The sequence below is a fragment of the Carassius gibelio genome, chromosome B1 (genome assembly GCF_023724105.1).
Source record: "Carassius gibelio isolate Cgi1373 ecotype wild population from Czech Republic chromosome B1, carGib1.2-hapl.c, whole genome shotgun sequence".
NCBI classification, from domain to species: domain Eukaryota; kingdom Metazoa; phylum Chordata; class Actinopteri; order Cypriniformes; family Cyprinidae; genus Carassius; species Carassius gibelio.
Genome location: NC_068396.1, coordinates 2,549,786 through 2,572,784, shown reverse-complemented (window position 1 = coordinate 2,572,784; position 22,999 = coordinate 2,549,786). Strand labels below are relative to the sequence as shown.

The window sequence follows — 22,999 nt, the reverse complement described above, 5'->3', positions numbered from 1 at the left end:
TATCTGTTGAAATTTAATTTTTTTTAGGTCATGCACATCTGTATTTTCAACATCATTCCTCCAGTCTTCAGTGTCACATGATCTTCAGAAATCATGAAAATATGCCGATTTGATGCTCAAGAAACATTTCTTATGTAAAGTACGTTTTGCACTCTTTTCGGTCACTTAAAACCCAATCAAAATTATTTTAAAAAGAACATGCAAAAATCACGAATGGTGACTTATGGTGTTGCATCATGGAAGCCAATGGAAAAACATCACCTCGGTTAATCCAGCAGATTGAAGCTCCGCTGTTTTGTCCATGCAATGTTTCCTCGACTCTCTTTCCTCATCTTTTTTACTCTGTAACCCGTCCCTGGGCTCCAGCGCTCTCATGGAGAGGTTAGAGAGTTCAAGCCCTTTCTGATTGCAGAGGGGCAGAAAAACAGACTCCCACACGGCTGCTTTATGACCTTCAGCCGAGCAGCTTTACAGAGCGGAGCACCTGGAGTCTGCATCTGGTGCTAAGAGCTAAAGAGCTGCAGCAAATTACAGCGTAAACCAGATCGCAAATGAGACGTTCGCTCAGATGCATGAGATTTTTCATGCAAGAATTGAGTATGCATGTAGGTTTTAAATGCCTGTATGTTGATTTGTTTCAGCCATTGGTGATCCGGTGAGTATAAACTGGTTCAGTCCTCAAGGCGAGCGCATCATCTCGAATCAGAGAGTCGTGGTGCATACGGAGGGCGTGCGGTCCAGGCTGACCATCTACAACGCCATCATCGAGGACGCTGGGATCTACAGATGCCAGGCTGTGGACGCCAAGGGACAAAGCCAGGAGGCCACGGTGGTGCTGGAGATTTACCGTGAGTCTGGACACTTTCCTTGAGGACCTCTGAGTGTTTTTCACTTGGTGTAATAATGATAAGAGTCTCTGAAACGATGAATGTGTCATGATGCTCAAGTCTTCCATGAGTACTGTGGTCCATGAGTTGAGCTTCTTATCCTTACAACAAGAGACTTTTATGTAGATTTCATTAATATTGATGCAAATTAGCGGCTCGTCACATTGACACTGATAATTCAGATCCGGCAGAAACAAAGTCTCACACCGTCCTTGTACGCAGCTCTTCTTCAAAGCACCTTTTCATCTGAAATAGAGCAAAATCAGTCAAGACCTGTGAGGTTACATAACATCAGAATAGTCATATTTTCACTTAAGATTTCATTCAAGAGTGCACAGCAGTAGTTATCAGCTCGCTGAAAGTCATATGCATTTTGCACATTGTGGAATTATTGCAAAAAGTAGCTCTCTGGAACTTTAACTTTAAAAAAAAATCCCTTCATTGTTATTTTTTATTTGTAGCAGTAGAAATTCTATTTGGTTTTATTCGCATATTGTATTTGTTCTCTATTCTGCGATGTATCATTTACAAATGTAATCAAACTAATTCATAAAAGTTTATCAATTCAATCAATCTTTTCAAATGCATTCACATGGAAAATTGACCTAAAAATAGTTTTTTTATTTTTATTTTTTTGTGCTGATTATTTTTATTATTAATATATATTTATAATATTATATTACATTTACATTTACATTTAATCATTTAGCAGACGCTTTTATCCAAAGCGACTTACAAATGAGAACAATAGAAGGAATCAGATCAACAAGAGAACAACAACAGAATACAAGTGCCATGACAAGTCAAGGGAGAAAAATAATCATTTTGACTAGCCATTTTTGACTATACTGATAGTATGTAAGTACTGTAAGTAAATACTTTATCTACTGACCCGAACTGTAACCATACAGTCTATTAATTTTCTAATGAGAGTGGGTTAAGTTAGTTACAAAGTTACTTATAGTCAGCAGAATGTCTACAGTAGAATACTGAAATAAAGTGTAAACATAAATACATCAATAAGAGTATAGAGTGTTAAAATAGCATAGCAAAGTTCAAATTTAATCAAAACTATTTCAGTTCATATGGAGATGTCTTATTTTAGTATTTAGATACTGTTATATTTTAACAGTTTTTATTATTTTTGTATTTTAGTTCTTTGTTAGTTCATGTTATTTAGTTCAATAATATGAACGGATACAACTTGATTTTAAAATCAGATGATTAACATTAACAAAGATGATTAAATGCAGCAGAAGTAATTACCATCATTTTAACTGATGTAGTTAAAGTGTAAAGTGTTTGTTGTTGTTGTTTTAGTTAAAAGGTTAGTTCACTCAAAAATTTAAGTTTGTCTACTTGTACACACACACACACACACACACACACACACACACATACAAGAACTCTAATAGCCCTGACTGAGATCTCTGATGATCTCTTGATGACGCTGTGTGTGTTTGCTCTCAGAGAAGCTGACGTTCCTCGAGGTGAAGACGCCGCAGGAGTTTCGTAAGAGCGAGGATGCAGAGGTCGTCTGTGATGTCATCAGTTCCCCGGTGCCAGCTGTGTCCTGGTTCTACAAGAACCGAGAAATCACGTCTGAACCCAACAGTAAGAACACTCACTATTCATATACACACTCGTATATGTTCCTGGACCACAACACCAGTCATAAGGGTCAGTTTGTCAAAATTTTGATTTATGCATCATCTGAAAGCTGAATAAATAATCTTTCCATTGCTGTATGGTTACTGTGATACATGTAAAAAAAAAAAAAAAACACACACACACACACACACACACACACACACACACACACACACATATATATATATATATATATATATATATATATATATATATTCTAAAAAGTATTAATAATAGGACACAAACCTTACTTTTTCCAGTTGAAGTGGAATTTTAATTTAATTTAATTATTTGTGATATTTTTATGCCGTTTTGTTTTTAATTATTGATATTTTGTAATTGCAGTCTTGATATTGTATATCAGCTTATCTCTTGTGATTTTTGCATTATTAAATTACAATAATGCTTAGGCAAAATTTGCTATTTTCTACACTGTAAAAAATTTCTTGTTGTTTTTACAAAAACTTTTTGGCAGCTGTGGTTACCAGAATAATTTTGTAAAAATACAGAAAACTGTAAACACATTTACGTCAAAAACTGTTAATTTTACAATATAAAGCTGTAATTTACAAACAAGAAAATGTGAATATAAACCAGTAAATTCAACAACACACAAAATTAAATCTGTTTTGTACCTTGAAAATACTGACAACCACCATAATAATAAAGATGGTACTGTATAAGAGAAAGCCACATGAAGTATCAAAGCTCATCACAAGTAGCTTCACCACAAGCAGAAGTATATATTAACATATAGAAGGTGCACATTTATGGAAACACAAAACACCATCATGGTAACACACGTGATACTTAAATAATGCAAAAAACTTTCATTAAGCAACAGAAGATGTAACATAAAGCTCAAATGTACATAACTGATAACAAGAACTATTTAAAAACATGATTATTTAAACAAAATACTTTCAAACGTGGAGTGTCACGCAGGGAACTCTGGGAATATCAGTTTACAGTTTTAGACTGTAAATTATACATTGATTTGTTCTTTTTTTACTTCTAAAAGCTGTATAATTAACAGAATTTTACTGTAAATTTACATTAACTGCTTTGTTAGATCTTTTACAGTTTTTCCCTGTATATAGTACGGGAACTTACTGTTAACCTATTATCAGTTTTTTTCCGTAGCGTTTTTACAAAATTTTACAGTTAAAATTACACTTATTTTTTACAGTGTACTTATTTTGATAAATAGAATATTTTATTGTTGTTCAATAAATAAACTGTCATTTAAAATATGTACATTTTTATGGAAGCGTGTGCCCGCCACTGAATAAAAAATAAATAAATAAATAAATAAGATAATTCTGACTTTTTATCTCACAACTCTGATTTTGTAATGCACAATAAGTTATAAAATCATAATTGTGAGATACAAACTTGCTTTTGTAAGAAAATAGTATTTTTTCCCCCTCAGAATTGGATTTTATAACTTGCTTCCATTTATTAAAAAAATTCAGAAGCAAAAAATATGTATAACAAAAGAGAGAAAATATTGTAAAATATTGTAAAATAGTGTGTAACGTAATTTAATATATTTCATGATTTAAAATATAATTATATATATATATATATATATATATATATATATATATATATATATATATATATATATATATATATATTAAATTATTAAATTTTATTACATGACATGATAAATACATTATATGATTATTATCCGATTTTTAAATATGATAGTTTGATTATAAATATGATGATTATCTCCAAGCATGTATTATCATATTAGCATCTAACCATGTATTATCAGTGTATTATCACATGTTAATTATTGTGCTTTTAACCTCAGCAGCAGGGGACTTTTGACCCCAAACACCAGACTTTTACATATTCTTCTGTTATCATCTTCTAAAAAACACCAAAACACAAGCGGATTCAAACATATATATATATATATATATATATATTTTTTTTTTTTTTTTTTTTTTTTTTTTTTTCATGCGTTTTGAATTAAACCACATTAAGTGTCTGAATTCATTAAAGTTCTCTGCTGAGGGAATAAAAACTTCTGTCAAACCATTAATTAGAATTCAAAGGCAGAAATTTGACAAGCTATCTGCACTTTCCAGCCTGGGAGATTAAAAGATGGAGATTTTGATTATTTCTATTCTAATTAAGGAGTCGGTTATAAATATCTTTCCTGAACGAGAGGAGAAAAGGTGTGTGTTTATCAGCGAGGGACGGCAAAAGCCAAAGAAAGGCGGTAATCTGAAAGGTGTTTCATTTAGCGAATGTCCTTGAAATGAAAGCGGAAGTAGTTTTGAGGATTGATGGTGATATTTTCCTATTATTGCGCACAGATGGAAAAGGAGTCTGTTGATTAAACCCTCATCTTTCTTCTTTCTCACAGCACACAAGACTATATTTCTGTCAAATGCTTTAAATGTAACACAATGACTTAGAAAGCTCTTCCTGGTGGTTTAGTTTAGTGATCAATCCAAAGAGTCCAGGACTGCGCCGTCTGAAATGTTCCTTGGCAAGGACACAAATCCATTTGTTACTGCTGACATTTGATAAAGCAAATATCAGTGTCACTATTACAGTGTTACATTGCATTTTTTGGGCACTGCATTTGTAACATTACTTGCTTGATTAAACTGTGCAGTTTGTGTCATGTAGGTATTTATCTGCCTCTCAGTCTGTCTCAGAATATAGAACAGCCTAGCAACAGCACTCAAACCACTCCGAACGCTCGGAACACCTTCTGTAGCAACTGCAGAACACTCGGAATATCCTAGTAACGGAATAGCAATTCGGAACTCCCTAGCAACTGTAGAATAGCACAGCACAGTCTCACACTGCTGTGATGTCTGTGTTTGTGTGTCTTCCTGAAGGCAGACTTCAGGTGCTTCCCAGCAACAACCTGCAGATCCTGCGAGTGAGTAAAGCTGACGAGGGAGTGTACCGCTGTGAGGCGCGTGTGGAGGCCCGAGGAGAAATCGACTTCAGGGACATCGTGGTGCTGGTCAACGGTGAGAGCTGTTCTTCACACACTTCCTCACTGATCTCTGAAAGTGTACAGCACTCCACTGTCACCCACTGACCAGCCAGCCCTTTACCAACTCACGTAATAACAATGAGATTAAATATCAAAACACTGAAAGAATAAGATGAGTTTTCTCATGGTATCCATGGGATCCATCCAACCATCCATCCATCCACCCTTCCATCCAACCATCCATCCATCCTTCCATCCATCCATCCAACCAACCATCCATCCAACCATCCATCCACCATCCATCCATCCATCCATCCATCCACCATCCATCCAACCAGCCATCCATCCATCCATCCAATCATCCATCCAACCATTCATCCATCCATCCATCCATCCAATCATCCATCCAACCATCCATCCATCCAATCATCCATCCAACCATCCACCCATCCAATCATCCATCCATCCATCCTTCCATCCATCCATCCATCCACCCATCCAATCATCCATCCATCATCCAACCATCCATCCATCCACCATCCATCCAACCAGCCATCCATCCATCCAACCATCCATCCATCCATCCATCCATCCATCCATCCATCCATCCATCCAATCATCCATCCATCCATCCATCATCCAACAACCATCCACCATCCATCCAACCAGCCATCCATCCAATCATCCATCCATCCATCCAATCATCCATCCATCCATCCATCCATCCATCATCCAACAACCATCCACCATCCATCCATCCATCCATCCAATAATCCATCCATCCATCCATCCATCCATCATCCAACAACCATCCACCATCCATCCAACCAGCCATCCATCCATCCATCCAATCATCCATCCATCCATCCATCCATCATCCAACAACCATCCACCATCCATCCAACCAGCCATCCAACCATCCATCCATCCATCCATCCATCCATCCATCCGTCCATCCATCCGTCCATCCATCCATCCATCCATCCTTCTCTCCAACCATCCATCCATCATCCATCATCCATCCATCCATCATCCATCATCCATCCATCCATCCATCCTTCCATCCAACAAGCCATCCATCCATTTATCTAGCATTATATATATATATATATATATATATATATATATATATATATATATATATATATATATATATATATATTTATTTTATTATTATTTTTTTTTTTTTTTTTTACAATTTTCAGTTGAACATTTAGATCATTTTACATTTTTACTAATTTTAATTGTAATTGTTTTTACATTTAAATGTAACTTTTCAAATTAAAATTTATTTATTTTTTACTATTTTAAAATGTAACCATTTAAAAAAAAGTTTTTTTACTGTTTTTATTTGCTACATTTTAAAAATGTAAATATTTTTTTACTCTTTTTAAATCACATTTCTTTCCAATTTTTTGACATTTTTATTTAACCTTTTGTTTAACTATTCTTAAATGTTGTTTTTTAACATTTTTATTTACCACTTAGGCAATTATTTATTTATTTTTTTTCAGTTGCTGATGCTGTAAATGAATTTAGTTTAAATGAATTTAAATGAATTCAAAAACCCATCTGAGGAGCTGCATCTGTAAATCCTGTTGTCAAACAAAGCACATCACTTGAATAACTCAATTGCCAATCATAATTCTCTCAGAAGGCCTCTAGAATCTGTGTCCTTACTAGAAGAACAGTGATCCAAACGAGCCTCAAACAGATGGCGCACATATGCAACATGACCGTGTTAACTCAAGAAGGAAGGTCAAAGCAGAACGAGGCGTTTCATTACAGCAGCGGATGGCGTTCCAACACACCGTTATGATCCGCAGCTCAGCCAAGGCTGGGAATAAATCTAGGGGAAAATTCTGGATGCCATCTCCAGTCTTGGACACAAGACCCAGGCATCATCGCTTGCTAGTCAGTCCTCACTAAGTGATTTAAGCAGCAGGTTGTTCTGTTCCGAGGCAGACGGCACTTGCCATGTCTTGGGGATAATAGGACGTGCCTCATTGAGCAAGCTTATTGGATCTTCCTGAAAGCTATAAGTGGTGATGCTAAATTGAATGCAATGCACTTTTATTAGTCTATGCATGTTATTACATCAGTTTAAAGAAGTATGAGTTGTGCAAATACTATTGTGTCCGTTCAGGCAGAGCTCGGCGCTATCAAATCCTGACGACGGCTCATTCTGCAGAACACGGTAAATGAATGCGTTGAAAAGACGGTCGGCGTTTCGTGAAGCGTTAGTGAAGATAAGGTCGCCGTTTGCTTGTGAGTCACAGAAGCTTGAAGCTTATGTTAATTGAAACATTTAGTCACAAATCTAGTCAGCAGAAAATTGAGTGCAAAGATGCTGAGTTGATAAACTGCATGTTTTTCATTTTAGTTTGAATGTGATAAGACTAGCATTTTAGTCTGAACTCGTCTCTTCAAGCTGGTTTATATTGGTCAACTGGGACTTTACCAGCACAAACATCTTAACCAGCAAAACACAACAACCACTTATATCTCATGTGCATTTCCCATTAAAAAAAAGTCAAAGATTTGGACATTTAGTTAGTGCATCTAAATTTCAAATGATCAATGTATGTTCACCAAATAGTCATATTGTGAGTTTAACTTCAAATTAATTGCTTTCAAAAAGTAAATAAATTATTTGCATATTAAAGCGCAAATTAAATATGTGCATGGTCAGTTAAGTCATGAAGTTACCAAAAAGACGGTTAAATTTCCCTTAAAAATGTGCATGCATGTAATATGTATAAGAATCACATTAGGAACAAAATGAACCTGATTTAAACTCATCAGCTCATTAATAGAGACTTTAATGGTCATTCAAGTCCTTCACATTACTGAGCGATGACTTGAGAAGCGCCTGGTCTTTGTTTGCCCTTCTGTGTTTCTTCTATCTGTCCTGTACATCTCTGTGCATTGATGCATTTACGTCGATTATTAGCATGCAGACGTGTGCTAGCATGCTCTTTCAGTGCCCTTAACCCAGACTTTCATCATCAGAGGAGCGGTTTGAACACAGACAGGGACCGAATCGCCAACTTCTGTCTGCATCTGCTCGATCCTTTTAAAGGAAATGTCAGCGAGATAGAGGGCGTCTCATTTGCGTCGTCCTTCGCTGATACACATCACCAAAAAAAACGAGTCATTTCAGCCTCTTTGAATCCTAACAGGAGGCGAATGTTTAATGATTGTGCTGGAGAGACATTTTAGGGGCTGTTTGATTCTCTTAAAGCTTCATATCAGATGGATTGAGCTCGTCACCACACAAAGTTGTTTTGAAAAAAGGACGTTATTCTGGGACGTGGTTTGCTGAAATACTGTTTGACGGTTAAATCATTTTCATTACAGTCCTGAGACAAAGTAGAGGAACATAAAAAAACATAATTTGGTCAAAAAAAAAAAAAAAAAATTAAATAGGAACTGGAGCTTAAAACAACAATAGCAACAGCTGATTGATTGATGTATTAATAATTCAGTGTTTACCCCCCAAAAAAAACTGAAAACCAGAAACATACTCTCATTGCTCAATAACGCAAAAGTGCAATGCATTGAAAGATTGTGCTTTTTTATTAAATATGTTACGTTGATTTCTGTGTTTCTGTGTCTCCCTGCCAGGAAATACTGGTACTTAAATTGTATTATATGTAATATTTGTATACATTTATATATTTAGCTTGGGGTTTTTTACAGATTTAATTTGTGTTTTACTAAATCTCTCAGAAATATTAAGTATTAATCCACATTATTTAATATATTATTTATTATTTTTCTTATAGATAGAAAGATAGATAATGTATAATGTGTGAAAAAAATGTGTGTCTGTGTACATTATATATATTTATTAATTTATTTTTTAATTTGTATTTTTTTATATATGTTTTGCAGTAATAATTTAAAAATTAGTTTATAGCACTTTTGACTTTATCACTTTTAACTTTAGTACACGTTTACACATTTATGTATTTAAATATTATTTTAGATATGACGATATATATTTATATTTTATTAAATACTAAAAATATTGTTTATTTAAACACTTTTTATTAAGTGCAAAAAAAAAAATGTAAAGAGCCACTTGCATACTTCTTTTGTTGTCTCATGTGCACGTTTTCAGACGTATATAGTCACATATGCATTGGAATAAATTAGATGGTATGACGGAGTTTGAATTCAAACATGCATCTGACTTCACCTGTTTAGAGAGAGACCTGGAAACAAGTGTTAAATGTGCGTGTGTGGTATCGTTTCAGTTCCTCCGGTTCTGTCAGTGCCGCAGCAGTCTTTCAACGCCACCGCCGACTACCAGGAGTCAGTGACGTTCACCTGCATCACGTCTGGCTCCCCCGACCCTCAGGTGACCTGGAAATGGTGGGTAATATTAATGTTTGTCCAGAGACGCTCTGTTGCTGCTTGGTCCAAACCCTGAAGATGCAGCGATGTGTAGTGCACTATGTAGGGCGCTGGACATCACAGCTAGGATGTAGGGCACAGTGTCCTCGATTCATCTATTCTATCTGTATGCAAATGGTTACGGCTCTGTGGCGTCGGGCCGTGAAGAGCTGATATGTGCTTTGATCAGACGTTCAAAGCCTTCCATGATAACCGAGGTGAGGGCCGGAAATGTTCAAACTCTGAGATCTTTCTATTGTTTGAGGGAGACATTAAATTTGTCCGTGTGAAATATTTGCAGGCTGACCTGCGTGGAGGGAAGAAGAAGTTGCATTGCAGATTTCAACATTTTGTTGTGGAGATCTTTGTGGAAGTCTGAGAGTGGATGTTTGTGAAAATGTGAAAAGTTATTTTCCATATAGTCTCATTGCAGTCTGGAGATATGAAGTCTAGGGCTGTCAAGCGATTAAATTGTTATAAAACAATTTTGAGAAATAACCCCCAAAATTAAATGAATGTGAAAAATGAGAAGAAAAAAAAAGAAAGCGTAGCTTTATATAAACATATAATTACATTGTCATGCCTGTTTTTGGGTTTTGGTTTTTGCTCATGTTTTAATATTTTATTTTGTCATAAGTCATGGTTCTATTTAGTAATGTTTAGTCAATAAGTGCATTAAAACATAAACACAACCATATTTTGAATAAACATAACACTGAATAAACATTACAAAACATAGCTTATGAAGAAAATATTTAGATTCAGCATCACATAAATAATTCTCAGAAATTATTTTTAATTGGCGTTTAAAAAAGTTATATTGAAATATTAATTTATAAGAAAGGAAAGCTCTCAATATTAAAAAAATAAATTAAATAGACTAAATATTAAACTAAAACCACCAGTAGGTGGCAACAAATCCCTGTCTTAATGAGTGAGTCATTGAATCATTCATTCAACCGATTCGTTCAGTGACTGAATCAATGAATCACTGTGTCACTCAGTTGATTCAAAAGCATGTATTCATTCATGTCGTTCAGAAAGGCACAACTGTTTTATCAATTGTTTATTAGCAAAATAGAGCAAGACAGCCAATATTGACAATACAAATGTATTTTGTATAAAATCAGTGGTGCAGATATTGACGAAAAGCAGCTTTTTTGTTGTTGTGATTAGCTATATGACATCATATGATATAAATAAAAAAAATGAATTTTTTGCCCTCACATCTTGAATTTTAGGCTGATATAACTGCATTCTAATAGGCTTCTTCACTCATCCTGCATCAGCGTAAGATGACAGACAGGTCTGAGCCAAATTATTGTGTTAAATTGACAGCCATAATAAAGACTTTTGTGTTTTTCACTGATGGGATTGAATCAGGGTGAACGAGAAGGTCCAGAGGTCTTTCTTTAGTAGGAATTAGTTATAACTTCTGAAACCATCAGTCTGATTATTACAAGCACAAATTGCAGCACAATTAGTCTTCACCGATTTATGATTGGCACGATAGTTTTCTAAATTGATGAAATTAAAGTGCATTAAATCTGACGTATTTTTACAGAACAAAGTTCTCTTTAGTTCACTCAAACTTCAAAATTACAGTTATTAATAACAGAGATGTAAAAGTGTGTTATATGAGTCATGTCGAATAAGTTTGCTGAAGATACTGTGTAGATGCAAATTAATTATATATTTAAATGCTGTTTAATTTAACAGTTAGTTTAATTTGTTAATTTGATTAGTAAGCTTCTATAAATTGTGCTATAATCAAGTTGTTTTGTATTTAATGCACAATAAATAAAAAAAGTCATTTTCTTATAAATGCATGGATTGTCGCTCTGTTTTGTTTTCGAAAAGACATATTTTATTACATTTTGTCATCATTTACTTGCCTCCATGTCGATTTATGACATTTGCATCTGTGCAACACAAAAGGAGGTGTTGAGCAGATGCTCTCTTCATTTTCACTGAAAAATGAGTAAATCATGACAGAATTGTCATTTTCAACACTGCATATCATTCCTCTGAACTCTTTGCTCAATGTGTTTTCATCGAGTCTCTGAACTTTACGACTGCTTCGTTAGCTTGTTAAATTCTAATTGGGTCCGTGTTCCTCTGTTTTTCCTGATGGTGCAGTGGCTAATTGTGTCTCTGAACAGAGACCTGCGCTCACTTCTCTTAATTGTGATCTTGTTGTTGTGATTGAATCGTTAGCAATGTGAATCTTCATTTCTATAGTTAGTCTTCTTTTGTCTCTGCACTTTTTGTAGATTAAACTCAGAAACTCTTAGTTTAATTAGCAAGCAGGGTTATTTTAATTAATTATTTTATTCAGCAAGGATGCATTAAATGATGGATTGCATAGCGTGATAGAAGACTAGTTAGGTGGGCAGAGCTAGACCATTTAGTGCCTTATAAGTAACTAGTAATAGTCTGTAACTGATAGGTCCCCAGTGTAGAGATTGTAAAACTGGCGTAATATGATCATATTTTCTTGACCTGGTAAGGACTCTAGCCGCTGCATTTTGGACTAACTGTAGCTTGTTTATTAAAGATGAATGACAACCAACTACCAGTACATTACAATAGTCCAATCTTGGGGTCATAAATATATTTTTTTTTCTGCATCAGAAAACAAAATATATAGTTGAGTATCATCAGCATAGCAATGGTAACTAATCCCATAGTTTTATATTACCAAGGGGCAACATGTATAATGAAAATTGCAGAGGGCCTAAGACAGATCCTTGTGGCACTCCACACTTTACAGGTATTCATTTCATTGATTCCCCAGTTTCCAGAAAAATATTGGGCAGCACAACTTTTTTTTTTAAACATTGATTATCATCAGAAATGTTTCTTGAGCAGCAAATCTGCATATTATAATTATTTCTGAAGGATAATTTGACACTGAAGACTGGAGTAATATTGCTGAAATTACAGCTTCGATCACAGGAATAAAATACATTCTAACATATAAAGCAGCTGTTTTAAATTGTAATAATATTGATTTTCTTTTTATAATATACTGTATTTTAATTAAATAAATTCAGCCTTGGTGAGTAGAAGAGATCTCTAGTCTTAATCACATGGTCACAACAAACACTATATTGGGCATATTTATATTTGTAATATATATTTATTCATTTTATTTCAAATAAGCTAAAATACAACATGTGTTTTTAAGTTACTGTATGTTGTTACCATAAAATTACTCTTTATCTTAATATAAGATGCTTGTTTTTCCATTAAGAGTCATCATGTAGAATTTGCTGATTAATTACCTCATGGATAGATAAGCTTTCTTCTTCCAAATTAATTTACACACACTAATTGAACTGGGAAGAGATTCTTATTCTTAACTCAATGACAGATGTGTTCCCAGCTGCAGTCATTCATCTCATCTGATGGTTTGTGTCCACAGGAAGGGTCACGTGATCGAGCCATCGGAGCAGTACGTGCTTAACACACTGGATGGGGGCAAAAGCACCCTGACCATCAAAAACATCCGGCAGGGCGACGGTGGGCTGTACACATGCCGCGCGAGCAACAAGGCCGGGAGCTCCGAGAGCCAGCTCTTCCTCAAAGTGTTCGGTGAGGAAGCATTTGTACGTTGATTGATTTTTATAAGGTGTTTTGTTGTGGCATCTCAGAAAGAGTCTTTCCTCGTGACGGCAGTACAGACCATTCTTCTTTTCTTTTTCCATTTAGTTGCTTTCCACACAGATTCTCTTGAAGAAAATGAAGCGATGCATCTTCGGACGTTAATGTGCTGCTATCTCGAATTTCATTTCAGAAAAATGAAAGACTGTTCAATTATCATGAAAAACTCCAGCAGGTTCTTTATGGCACCCACATTCAATTTCTGTTTTCGTGAAGCTGCTGTGCATATTTACAAACAGATTATTCTGATTGGACCTCCTGTCTGTCGATTTAAAATGTACGGAGATACGTATAGCACGTGATCTTTCACTAACAGGAGAGATGAGAAACAAAAACCACATAACAAAACACAAACAGCTGAAGAGGATAAAGATGTCAGGCACTTCTAGATATTAGTGCTTTACCCCTCAAAAACCTGATTAAAACACAGCTAAATTGAGGAATCCTCAGATGGAAATAAAAATATATAAACTAAAACTTTAATATAGGTTAAAAAAATAGACAGTTTATCAGTTTATATATGCTGGTATATATTTAATTATAAATATATAATTATTAATTGTATTGCATTATTATTATTAAGAAGAAATTGTTATAATATAATTAATAATAATAAAAAATAATAATATGTGTTTATTTATTATTTTTAAATATAACAATTTAGGTTGAATTAATTTTTGATTTAGTATTGACTTTTACTTTTATTTTTTATTATTATTTTACCATTTTAAGTTTGTAATTGTAACACTTCAACTTCAACTTATTTCAACTAGTTGCCAATTACTTGCAATGTTTCTGTTAATTAATTTATATTTTATTTTATTTCAATTAGTGAATGTTTATTGTTTACTTCGATTAACAATAATAGTTTTGTTTTTTATATTTTTATTTCTAATAATATTTTATTTCTTGTGAATATACTGCATTGAATTTTGAATGTCTATTTTGATTCATGATTAAAGCTAGTTAAAATTGCTTTTATTGTTTTTCAACTGAAATGATTAAATACCAAAACGTTTTCTATGCTCTTTTTAATATTTTCATATCAACTTAATTCCTGTAAAATACACAACCACTGCATTTGCACAATACATCAATTTTAAATCTAATTCAAGAAAAAATCATTCAATTTCCAGTGTAGTATATACACACAAATCACACAAAATAAACATCACTGATTAATATACAGCATTATAAAAATAAAAATAAAATACTGTTTATTTATACTGAATATTATTTAATCATGTTCAATACAATTATTTTCATGACATTATATAATCACAAATTAATACAAATATTAGTGTTTATAAACTGACTGTAATGCTTAACTTGTCAACCGTTAAAGTGTCATCAACCATTGTCCATTTTTAACCAAAATAATGTTCTTGAATGATGTCACAGTGGTTCTAATTGGTTGCTAGGGTGTATTTAGCAGTTGCTAGGGTGTTGTGTGTGTGGTTTTCCCGTCCAGAACATATTAGCAACACTCTGGCATCCTCTTTTGCAGAGTTTCTTACGTGCCATCTTCACTGTGTGAACAGCGATACATCGTTGATGTTTCCTGGAGTGTTTCCCGGCTTGTGCGTCTCCAGCAGTGTGTGTGTGTGTGTGTGTGTGTGTGTGTCTTTGCTGGAGTGTGTGTGTGTGTGTGTGTGTAGCAGACGCATGTTTCGTTCTCCGCAGCCTCTGGGCGTTTCTGATGCATCTCCTGCTACAGATAACTCCTTGATCTCTGCAGATGCTGTTCAAAGGCCCATGCTGTGAAGAGCTGTTTCTGCTGGCTTTCATTCACTCCAGCATGGATTTATTCAGCGGCGCTCCGTGCGAGAGCAGAAACGGCTCTTATGCATGAAACTTGTTTGCCCTCAACTCTGCTGGCATTTAAGGCAAAACCAAGAAAGATTCATAGAGCAGCTTATCTGTGGGACACACACAAACTTCTTACAGGGTTTACTGATGAGTTCAGCATTAAACAAGACCTTCCCGATGTGAACATGTGCCTCTAAAACTCACCAACTAAAGGAAGTTCATGCGGAAGAAGATATTTGGGGGGGATGGGAGGTTTGCATAAAGTAAACAAGGTTTTTTTTTTTTATTATTATTAGTAAAAATCGAGGAGAACAATTGTTTTTTTATTATTATGAAAGAAAAATGAAATGCTTAAAGAAAGTTGTTTTTCATTATATATTGGACGAAAAAATTGTGCATAATGAAAATAAAGGTTTTTATATCAAAAAAAAAAAATTTTGTATAAAGAAGGTTTTATTAATAAAATGGGGAGGGGGGGGGGGGGTTGCCTATAATACGTTATATAATATTTAAACTATTATTTAAATATTATATAAAAACATATTATTTCTTAAAGAAAATTATTATTATTATGCAAAAATATATTATTACTAATCATTAAGTACCTCCAAATATCTTTAGAAATTATGTTCAGTTTTTTTGCAAATCTCGTTATTTGCAAAAATTGACATTACAATTGCATTACTGCAGTCTTTTTTCAATTTATTTTTATTTTTTTATCACTAGACAGACAGCTAAACTTATTTGTGACTTAATTTGTATAATTTATTGCTCACCTTGCTATACATGAAGATTTTAAATCCAGGTTTTGATTTTCAAAGATTTATTATACAACTTTAGAAACAAATAATTATTTTCCCAAAATGCATTAAATCAATGTCTTTTTTTTTTTTCTCAAAATGCAGAAATAAATGCATTGCATAAATTTGAAAGTTATTTTTCATATTTAAACTGTTAAAAGTACACTACATAGTAAGTTGTTCCACATATGACAGACTCTGAACTTGGTCAATACTAATTATATAATAGCATAATCAATACTTATATACAGGCACTGGTCTAAAAATACATTCATCAGTCATTGCTTCCGAAATTTATTCAGCGGGTCATCTTGCTAATGCATTAAATTAATTACAGCAATAAAATAAATTTCATCATGAACAAGAACAGGAACAATATCACATTAAACCACAGTAATTCCTAAATGACAATCAACTTCCAAAATTCATCTTTGCTATGTTACATTAATTTATTTGACTAGTGCTATGTGCTGTATTAACAAAAACATAAATGGCATTAATGAAAACATTAACACTGACAAGCTACGCAATATCGCGTACATAATAAATGTGATTCATCTTATGAATACAATATAGCGCAGCTTGTCACTGATCTACGGCTCTGTGTGTTAAATGTATCTAAATAATTTCCATCTGAAAGCACGTGATCACAGAACCGGCTTAAGTGACGAGATGCGGATAACATTCACATGCAGTTTATCGTGCAGCCGTTGTATGTTGATTGCAAAGTACAAAGTAGATGAGGAAATCCGCATGCATGGTTGAGAGGATATATTGCATTTTGCAAAAAAGGGGGACGGGCGTTTGTCACGGTTTGGGAAAAAGGGAGAAAACATGACCTAATAACTCTGTGAATATTGCATTTTGCGTCAAATTTAATTGTATTTTTTTCATGCCGTTTATCGCATATATATATATATATAATGGAAAGCAATTACTCTAAAATAAACTCACAGAAATGTCTCCAGTGACTCAAAGCTGTTCGCTCTTCTGTCTGTCTGTCTGTTCAGTCCAGCCGCACATCACTCAGCTGAGGAACGTGACGGCTGTGGAGGGAAGCGCGGCTATGATCTCATGTACAGCGGAGGGAGAACCACTGCCCGAGATCTCATGGAGGAGAGCCAGTGATGGACAGACGTTCACAGATAAAGATAAGGTGAATACACACAGATGTGATGCAACTCAACCCAAACTGAAGATCTCTCATCATTCACTCAAGTTTGAAACAACATTAGAGTGAGTAAATAATGAAATAATGAGTTATTGTTTTTAGCTGAACTAGCCTTTTAAATGGATATTATTGACAACATTATTGTAATCCAGAGCCTCAGACAAACGGTTAAAAATCTTTCTTATTGTTCTACTGAAGAAAAGAGTCACCTAAATCTTGGATGGCCTGAGGGAGAGTAAACTATCAGCAACTGTTCACTTTTGGGTGAACTATCCCTTAAAAATATCACCTGCAGTATTGATGCAGTACAGTGATCGTGTAGCTCTTCCTGTTCCATAATCATTAGCATAGGCAGCATTTCTAATGATTTCATCATTACAGGACTTGGGTACATGACAGCTACTCAAAGTCCTGTTCAGTGTAGTGTAGATAATCACTGGTGTTCAGTCGTCTGTGTCGGCCACACCTCCTGTTTCCACTCGTTTCCCTCCAGCAGAACAGCATCCTGCAGCAGCTGATGATGAACACACACTGTACAGCAGGAGTACAACAGGAGTCTGTCTGTCTGTCTATCTATCTGTCTGCCTGTCTGTCTGTCTGTCTGTCTGTCTGTCTGTCCGTCTGTCTATCCATCTATCCATTTGTCTGCCTGTCTGTCTGTCTGTCTCACTCACTCTATCTATCTACAGTCTATCTATCTATCCATCTGTCTGTCTATCTATCCGTCTGTCTGTCTATCTATCCATCTGTCTGTCTGTTCGGCCATCTGTCTGTCTGTCCATCTGTCTGTTCGTCCATCTGTCCGTCTGTCTGTCTGTTCGTCTGTCTGTCTGTCTGTCTGTCTGTCTGTTCGGCCATCTGTCTGTCTGTCCATCTGTCTGTTCGTCATTCCGTCTGTCTGTCTGTCTGTTCATCTGTCCGTCTGTCTGTCTGTTCGTCTGTCTGTCTGTCTGTCTGTCTGTGTGTCTGTTCAACTGTCTGTCCGTCTGTCACTCTGTCTGTCTGTCCGTCTGTTGGTCCATCTGTCTGTCTGTCCGTCTGTCTGCTCTTCTGTCTGTCTGTCCATCCGTCCATCCATCTGTCTGTCTGTCTGTCCATCTGTCTGTTCGTCATTCCGTCTGTCTGTCTGTCTGTTCATCTGTCCGTCTGTCTGTCTGTTCGTCTGTCTGTCTGTCTGTCTGTCTGTGTGTCTGTTCAACTGTCTGTCCGTCTGTCACTCTGTCTGTCTGTCCGTCTGTTGGTCCATCTGTCTGTCTGTCCATCTGTCTGCTCTTCTGTCTGTCTGTCCATCCGTCCATCCATCTGTCTGTCTGTCTGTCCGTCTGTTGGTCCATCTGTCTGTCTGTCTGTTCATCTGTCTGTCTGTCTGTTCATCTGTCTGTCCTTCTGTCCATCCGTCTGTCTGTCCGTCCATCTGTCTGTCTGTCTGTTCTTCTGTCTGTCTGTCTGTCCGTCCATCCATCTGTCTGTTCATCCGTCTGTCGTTCTGTCTGTCTCCCTGTCCATCTTTCTGTCTGTCCGTCGGACTGTCCGTCTGTCCGTCTGTCTGTCCATATATCTGTTTTTCTGTCTGTCTGTCTGTCTGTCTGTCTTTCCGTCTTTCCCTCTGTCTGTCTGTCTGTCTGTCCCTTTGCCTGTCTGTCCATCCGTCTATCTGTCCGTCTGTCTGTCTGTCTGTCTGTCTGTCTGTCTTTCCGTCTTTCCATCTTTCCCTCTGTCTGTCTTTCTGTCTGTCTGTCTTTCCGTCTTTCCCTCTGTCTGTCTGTCTGTCTGTCTGTCTTTCCCTCTGTCCGTCTGTCTCTCTGTCTGTTTTTCCGTCTGTCTGTCCGTCTGTCTCTCTGTCTGTTTTTCCGTCTGTCTGTCCGTCTGTCTGTCTTTCCCTCTGTCCCTCTGTCTGTCTGTCTGTCTGTCCATTTTCTCTCTCAGTATGCTGTGCTTGTGTCATCTCACAGAGATCTCAGTTGCATATCAAACACTCAGCAAGCGTCTGCCCAAGGCGAGATGGTGTCAGACGCGCACATACACACAGAAAGACCGTGTGTGTGTATGCGGTTTTTACTCACTGATCAGTTTCTAGTATCTGCTTACAGGCCAGCTCTCTGATATAATTTGTATTTGGAGGTCATAACACCACAGAATGAGAAATATGATTCTGGCAGCTGATTTTATTAGTTTTTTATTACATACATTCAGTCAGAAAGGTGGTTTTTCACGTTGCATTGTCATTTTTATGCAGGGATGTTTGTGAGAGATTCTGTAGTTTATATTCATGTGTTTGAGTTCACACGCCCGGTTGGTTGCGTGTTTGTGTGTATGTGTTTTTAGTAAAAAAAAAAAAAATACATGCTATATTGTTTAGTAATTCAGTCATTACTAGCAGTAGTGCTTATACCTCATACCTACTATAGCAACTGCAGAGCAGTGTATCAAAACTCACACCTTAGCAACCATACAGCATTACTCTAGCAAACATGGAGAACAGTAAAAACCACATAGCAAGACCCTAGCAATTACTCAGAACACTTTAATAACCATAACAAGATACCCTTGCAGACACCTACTGTAGAACCGCATATATTATATATTTTCTGGGAAACTCCTTAAAGAACCTAGCAACTGCTTAGCAACACACTATAAAAACCACTTGTTACACCCCATCAACAATATAGATATCCTCTTACAGACATCTAGAGCACCCTAGTAACCACTTAACAAAATCCTTGCAACTACTCAGAAACCCTTAGTAATTGAATATATATGCCCTAGAAAACAACCTAGATACAGCATAGCAACACATAATGAAAAACACACTCATAACACTCTAGACACAAAACATAGTAAATATGCAGAACACCTTAACCTGGCAAACCGTTTAGCAACACACTATGAAAAATACCTAACAACCACCCACAATACCCTAGCAACCTCCTAACGGCACCTTACAGTTTTTCTCAGTCACTTTGGTGCATTTTTCAAAACAGAAATGAAATTCTCAAAACTACTTGTACAACCTCCACATCATCTAGCCATTTATACACATCATAAAACCAGTTTCTCATTCTTTTGAACAAGTTGCGATTGCTTTTGTACATTCATGCAATTGATTATGCATGTTTATCGGCAGTTTCCTACATTATCAGTTGCTCATGTCATGTTGCTCAAAATGTATTGCATAGTTTTCTGTGCAACAGTCTTACCCTTCAAAACATCTAGTCTTTAGTTCATCATATAAGTCATTAAATGCAAAATGGTTAATCTAGTTGTCAAAAACTGCCTAGCACACTTTTTATATTTATTTTTACACATTATTATTAGACTTTTTGTACATTTGGCATGAATTGTCCAAGTGAATCTTGACTTATGAAGAGAATGTATATGATAAACCAATGATAAACCCTTTCTCTGAAATAGCTCAAAGGTTCATCTCATGAATCTTCAGTTGAAAAGCTTATACTGTATAGACAGAGGACAACACAAGAGTTACACATTCTGAAAATGGACTTATTTTCATATTTGTGTCCATATTTGTTTTTCCTTTTCTATATCACAATGACATTGTAAAGGTTTTTTTTTTTTGGTCAGACTTTGTAAAAGTGTAACTGGGAATTCTATCCAGTCTCTTTCAGTCAATATCCCACATACAGTAATGTGTAAATGTGTACGTTTGAAATGGATATGGCATACATAAGCATATGGCATATTGTTCAATACAGAGGTTTACATCAGATCATCCCTCCAGAGTAAACTGTTATATTGACAACATGACTAAGCAATTTGACTGTCTTATCCGTACACTATGACACAAGGACTTGTCATTCTGATGGCACTGATATGTTCATTGACACAGATATTTACTTTTGAGAGATGAACTAAGGATTTTGAGCAGGAGACTGGCTTTTGCAGGTAATCCATGGTGTTTTGCTATTTGTACGGGTTGTTTTGAGAAATGCACTTTATGTTTTGCAAATTGTGAGTTTGATTCAAGAAATGTACCAAAGCGACTGAGAAAAACTGTAATAACCATATAAAATATAATAAGTAAAAATTCCATATATATAACCCTAGCAACCATTAGCAACACACTATAAAAACACTCATAACACCCTAGCAACACACACACACACACACACACACATACATATATAAATCCTCTTGCAGACACCTAGAACACCCTAGCAACCACCTAACAAAACCTTAGCTAGTATCCAGAACAACTTAGTAACCATATAGATAACCCCTTGCAGACACTTCAAACACCCTGACAACCACCTAACAACAGCCTAGTAACTATTTACCTTAGTAACCACCCCCTGGCAGAACACCTGCAGAACAACACACTATAAAAACACTTACAACACCCTAGCAACCGCATACCAACACCCTTGCAATCACTTATAACATTTTAGTTACCATATAGATTTTCCATAACCAACATCTACAAAGGACCACATAGCAACACAATGAAACACATTCGTAACACAGTCAAACTCCAGTCATATTTTATTCAGTAAACCTGTTTTTGTGTGTTTACACGTGTGCATGTGTTTGCGTCATGTTCTCCAGGCGTGAAACACCAGGCACAGGTGCGTCAGCTCTCGCTGTCCGTGTAAAAATAAACCTCATGCATTAGTGTGAAGGGAGGAAAGCCTGCGGGTCATCTGCTAGCCTACAATAACGGCCCCTGTCAAATAAAACACACAGCTGTTGCAGGACTGTCAGGCGATGAAGCTAGTGCTGCACTCTAGACCGCAAGGCATCAAGCAGAAGGTGGACACATATCGATTTTTCAGGGAAGGCGAAGAACACTGATCGTTAAAGTGGGCGTTGGGGGATGGACTCCATCTAATCCTTTTATATTCAAAGTTCCCTATCTCACCGCAAGCACAGATAGTGTGACCACATTACAGTCGGAAAGTGCTGCATTTATATTCCTTGTAGCTCGTTTGCTCTTGTGTACCGATGCATTACTTGATTAACGCAAACTCAGTTTGCTGTTTTCCTTGGATTGCTAATATGATTCTTTCTTGGTTAGTGTAGTTAACTAAAGATAAAACCATAAAAAACAATTTGCTATTTGAAATAAAAGCTAACTTTTTTCATCTAATTGCCAAGGCAACATTTCTCGTTTTCATAAATGTATCCCGATGTACTAAAATAACTAAAACTGTGTTTGTTTTTAATGTATTTATATGTTTGTTTATTTATGATGATGTTTTTTTTTTTATGCAAGGATTTTTGTGTGAGATTCTATTCAACGCTGGTTGTGTGTTCGTGTAAATTGTGTATTTTTACGCCTTATAGCAAATAGCCATATAGATATGCTCTAGCAAACATCTAGGACAACCGCATGGCAACACTCGAGAAATCACTTTTAACATCTTAAAAACGTAATGGCAGCACTCGAAAACCCTCTTATAACTTCTTAGCAACTGCAAAACAACACCCTAGCAACTATTCAGAACACATTAGTAACATTTGATCTAGCAGAACACTAGCTACCACATAGTAACATCCTGGCAACTATGTAGCACTCTATAATAACCATATAGAAATGCCCTAGCTAACACCTGGAACATGCTTAAATAAAATAACGTAAACTATAACCAGAATAAAAATCAATGCAAATTATATAGACCAAAAAATA

The 22,999-nt window shown here is 35.7% G+C and overlaps 1 protein-coding gene across 1 annotated transcript in view; it reads left to right on the top strand.

Moving 5' to 3' along the window:
- LOC127948947 (neural cell adhesion molecule 2-like) overlaps positions 1-22,999 on the top strand; it is a 47,977-nt gene that overhangs the window by 602 nt on the left and 24,376 nt on the right. Inside the window, exons 3-8 of the mRNA XM_052545827.1 lie at positions 642-848; positions 2,358-2,501; positions 5,405-5,542; positions 9,771-9,888; positions 13,337-13,506; positions 17,195-17,340. Coding sequence (XP_052401787.1) covers positions 642-848; positions 2,358-2,501; positions 5,405-5,542; positions 9,771-9,888; positions 13,337-13,506; positions 17,195-17,340 — 923 coding nt within the window. The remainder of the gene's footprint in view (positions 1-641; positions 849-2,357; positions 2,502-5,404; positions 5,543-9,770; positions 9,889-13,336; positions 13,507-17,194; positions 17,341-22,999) is intronic.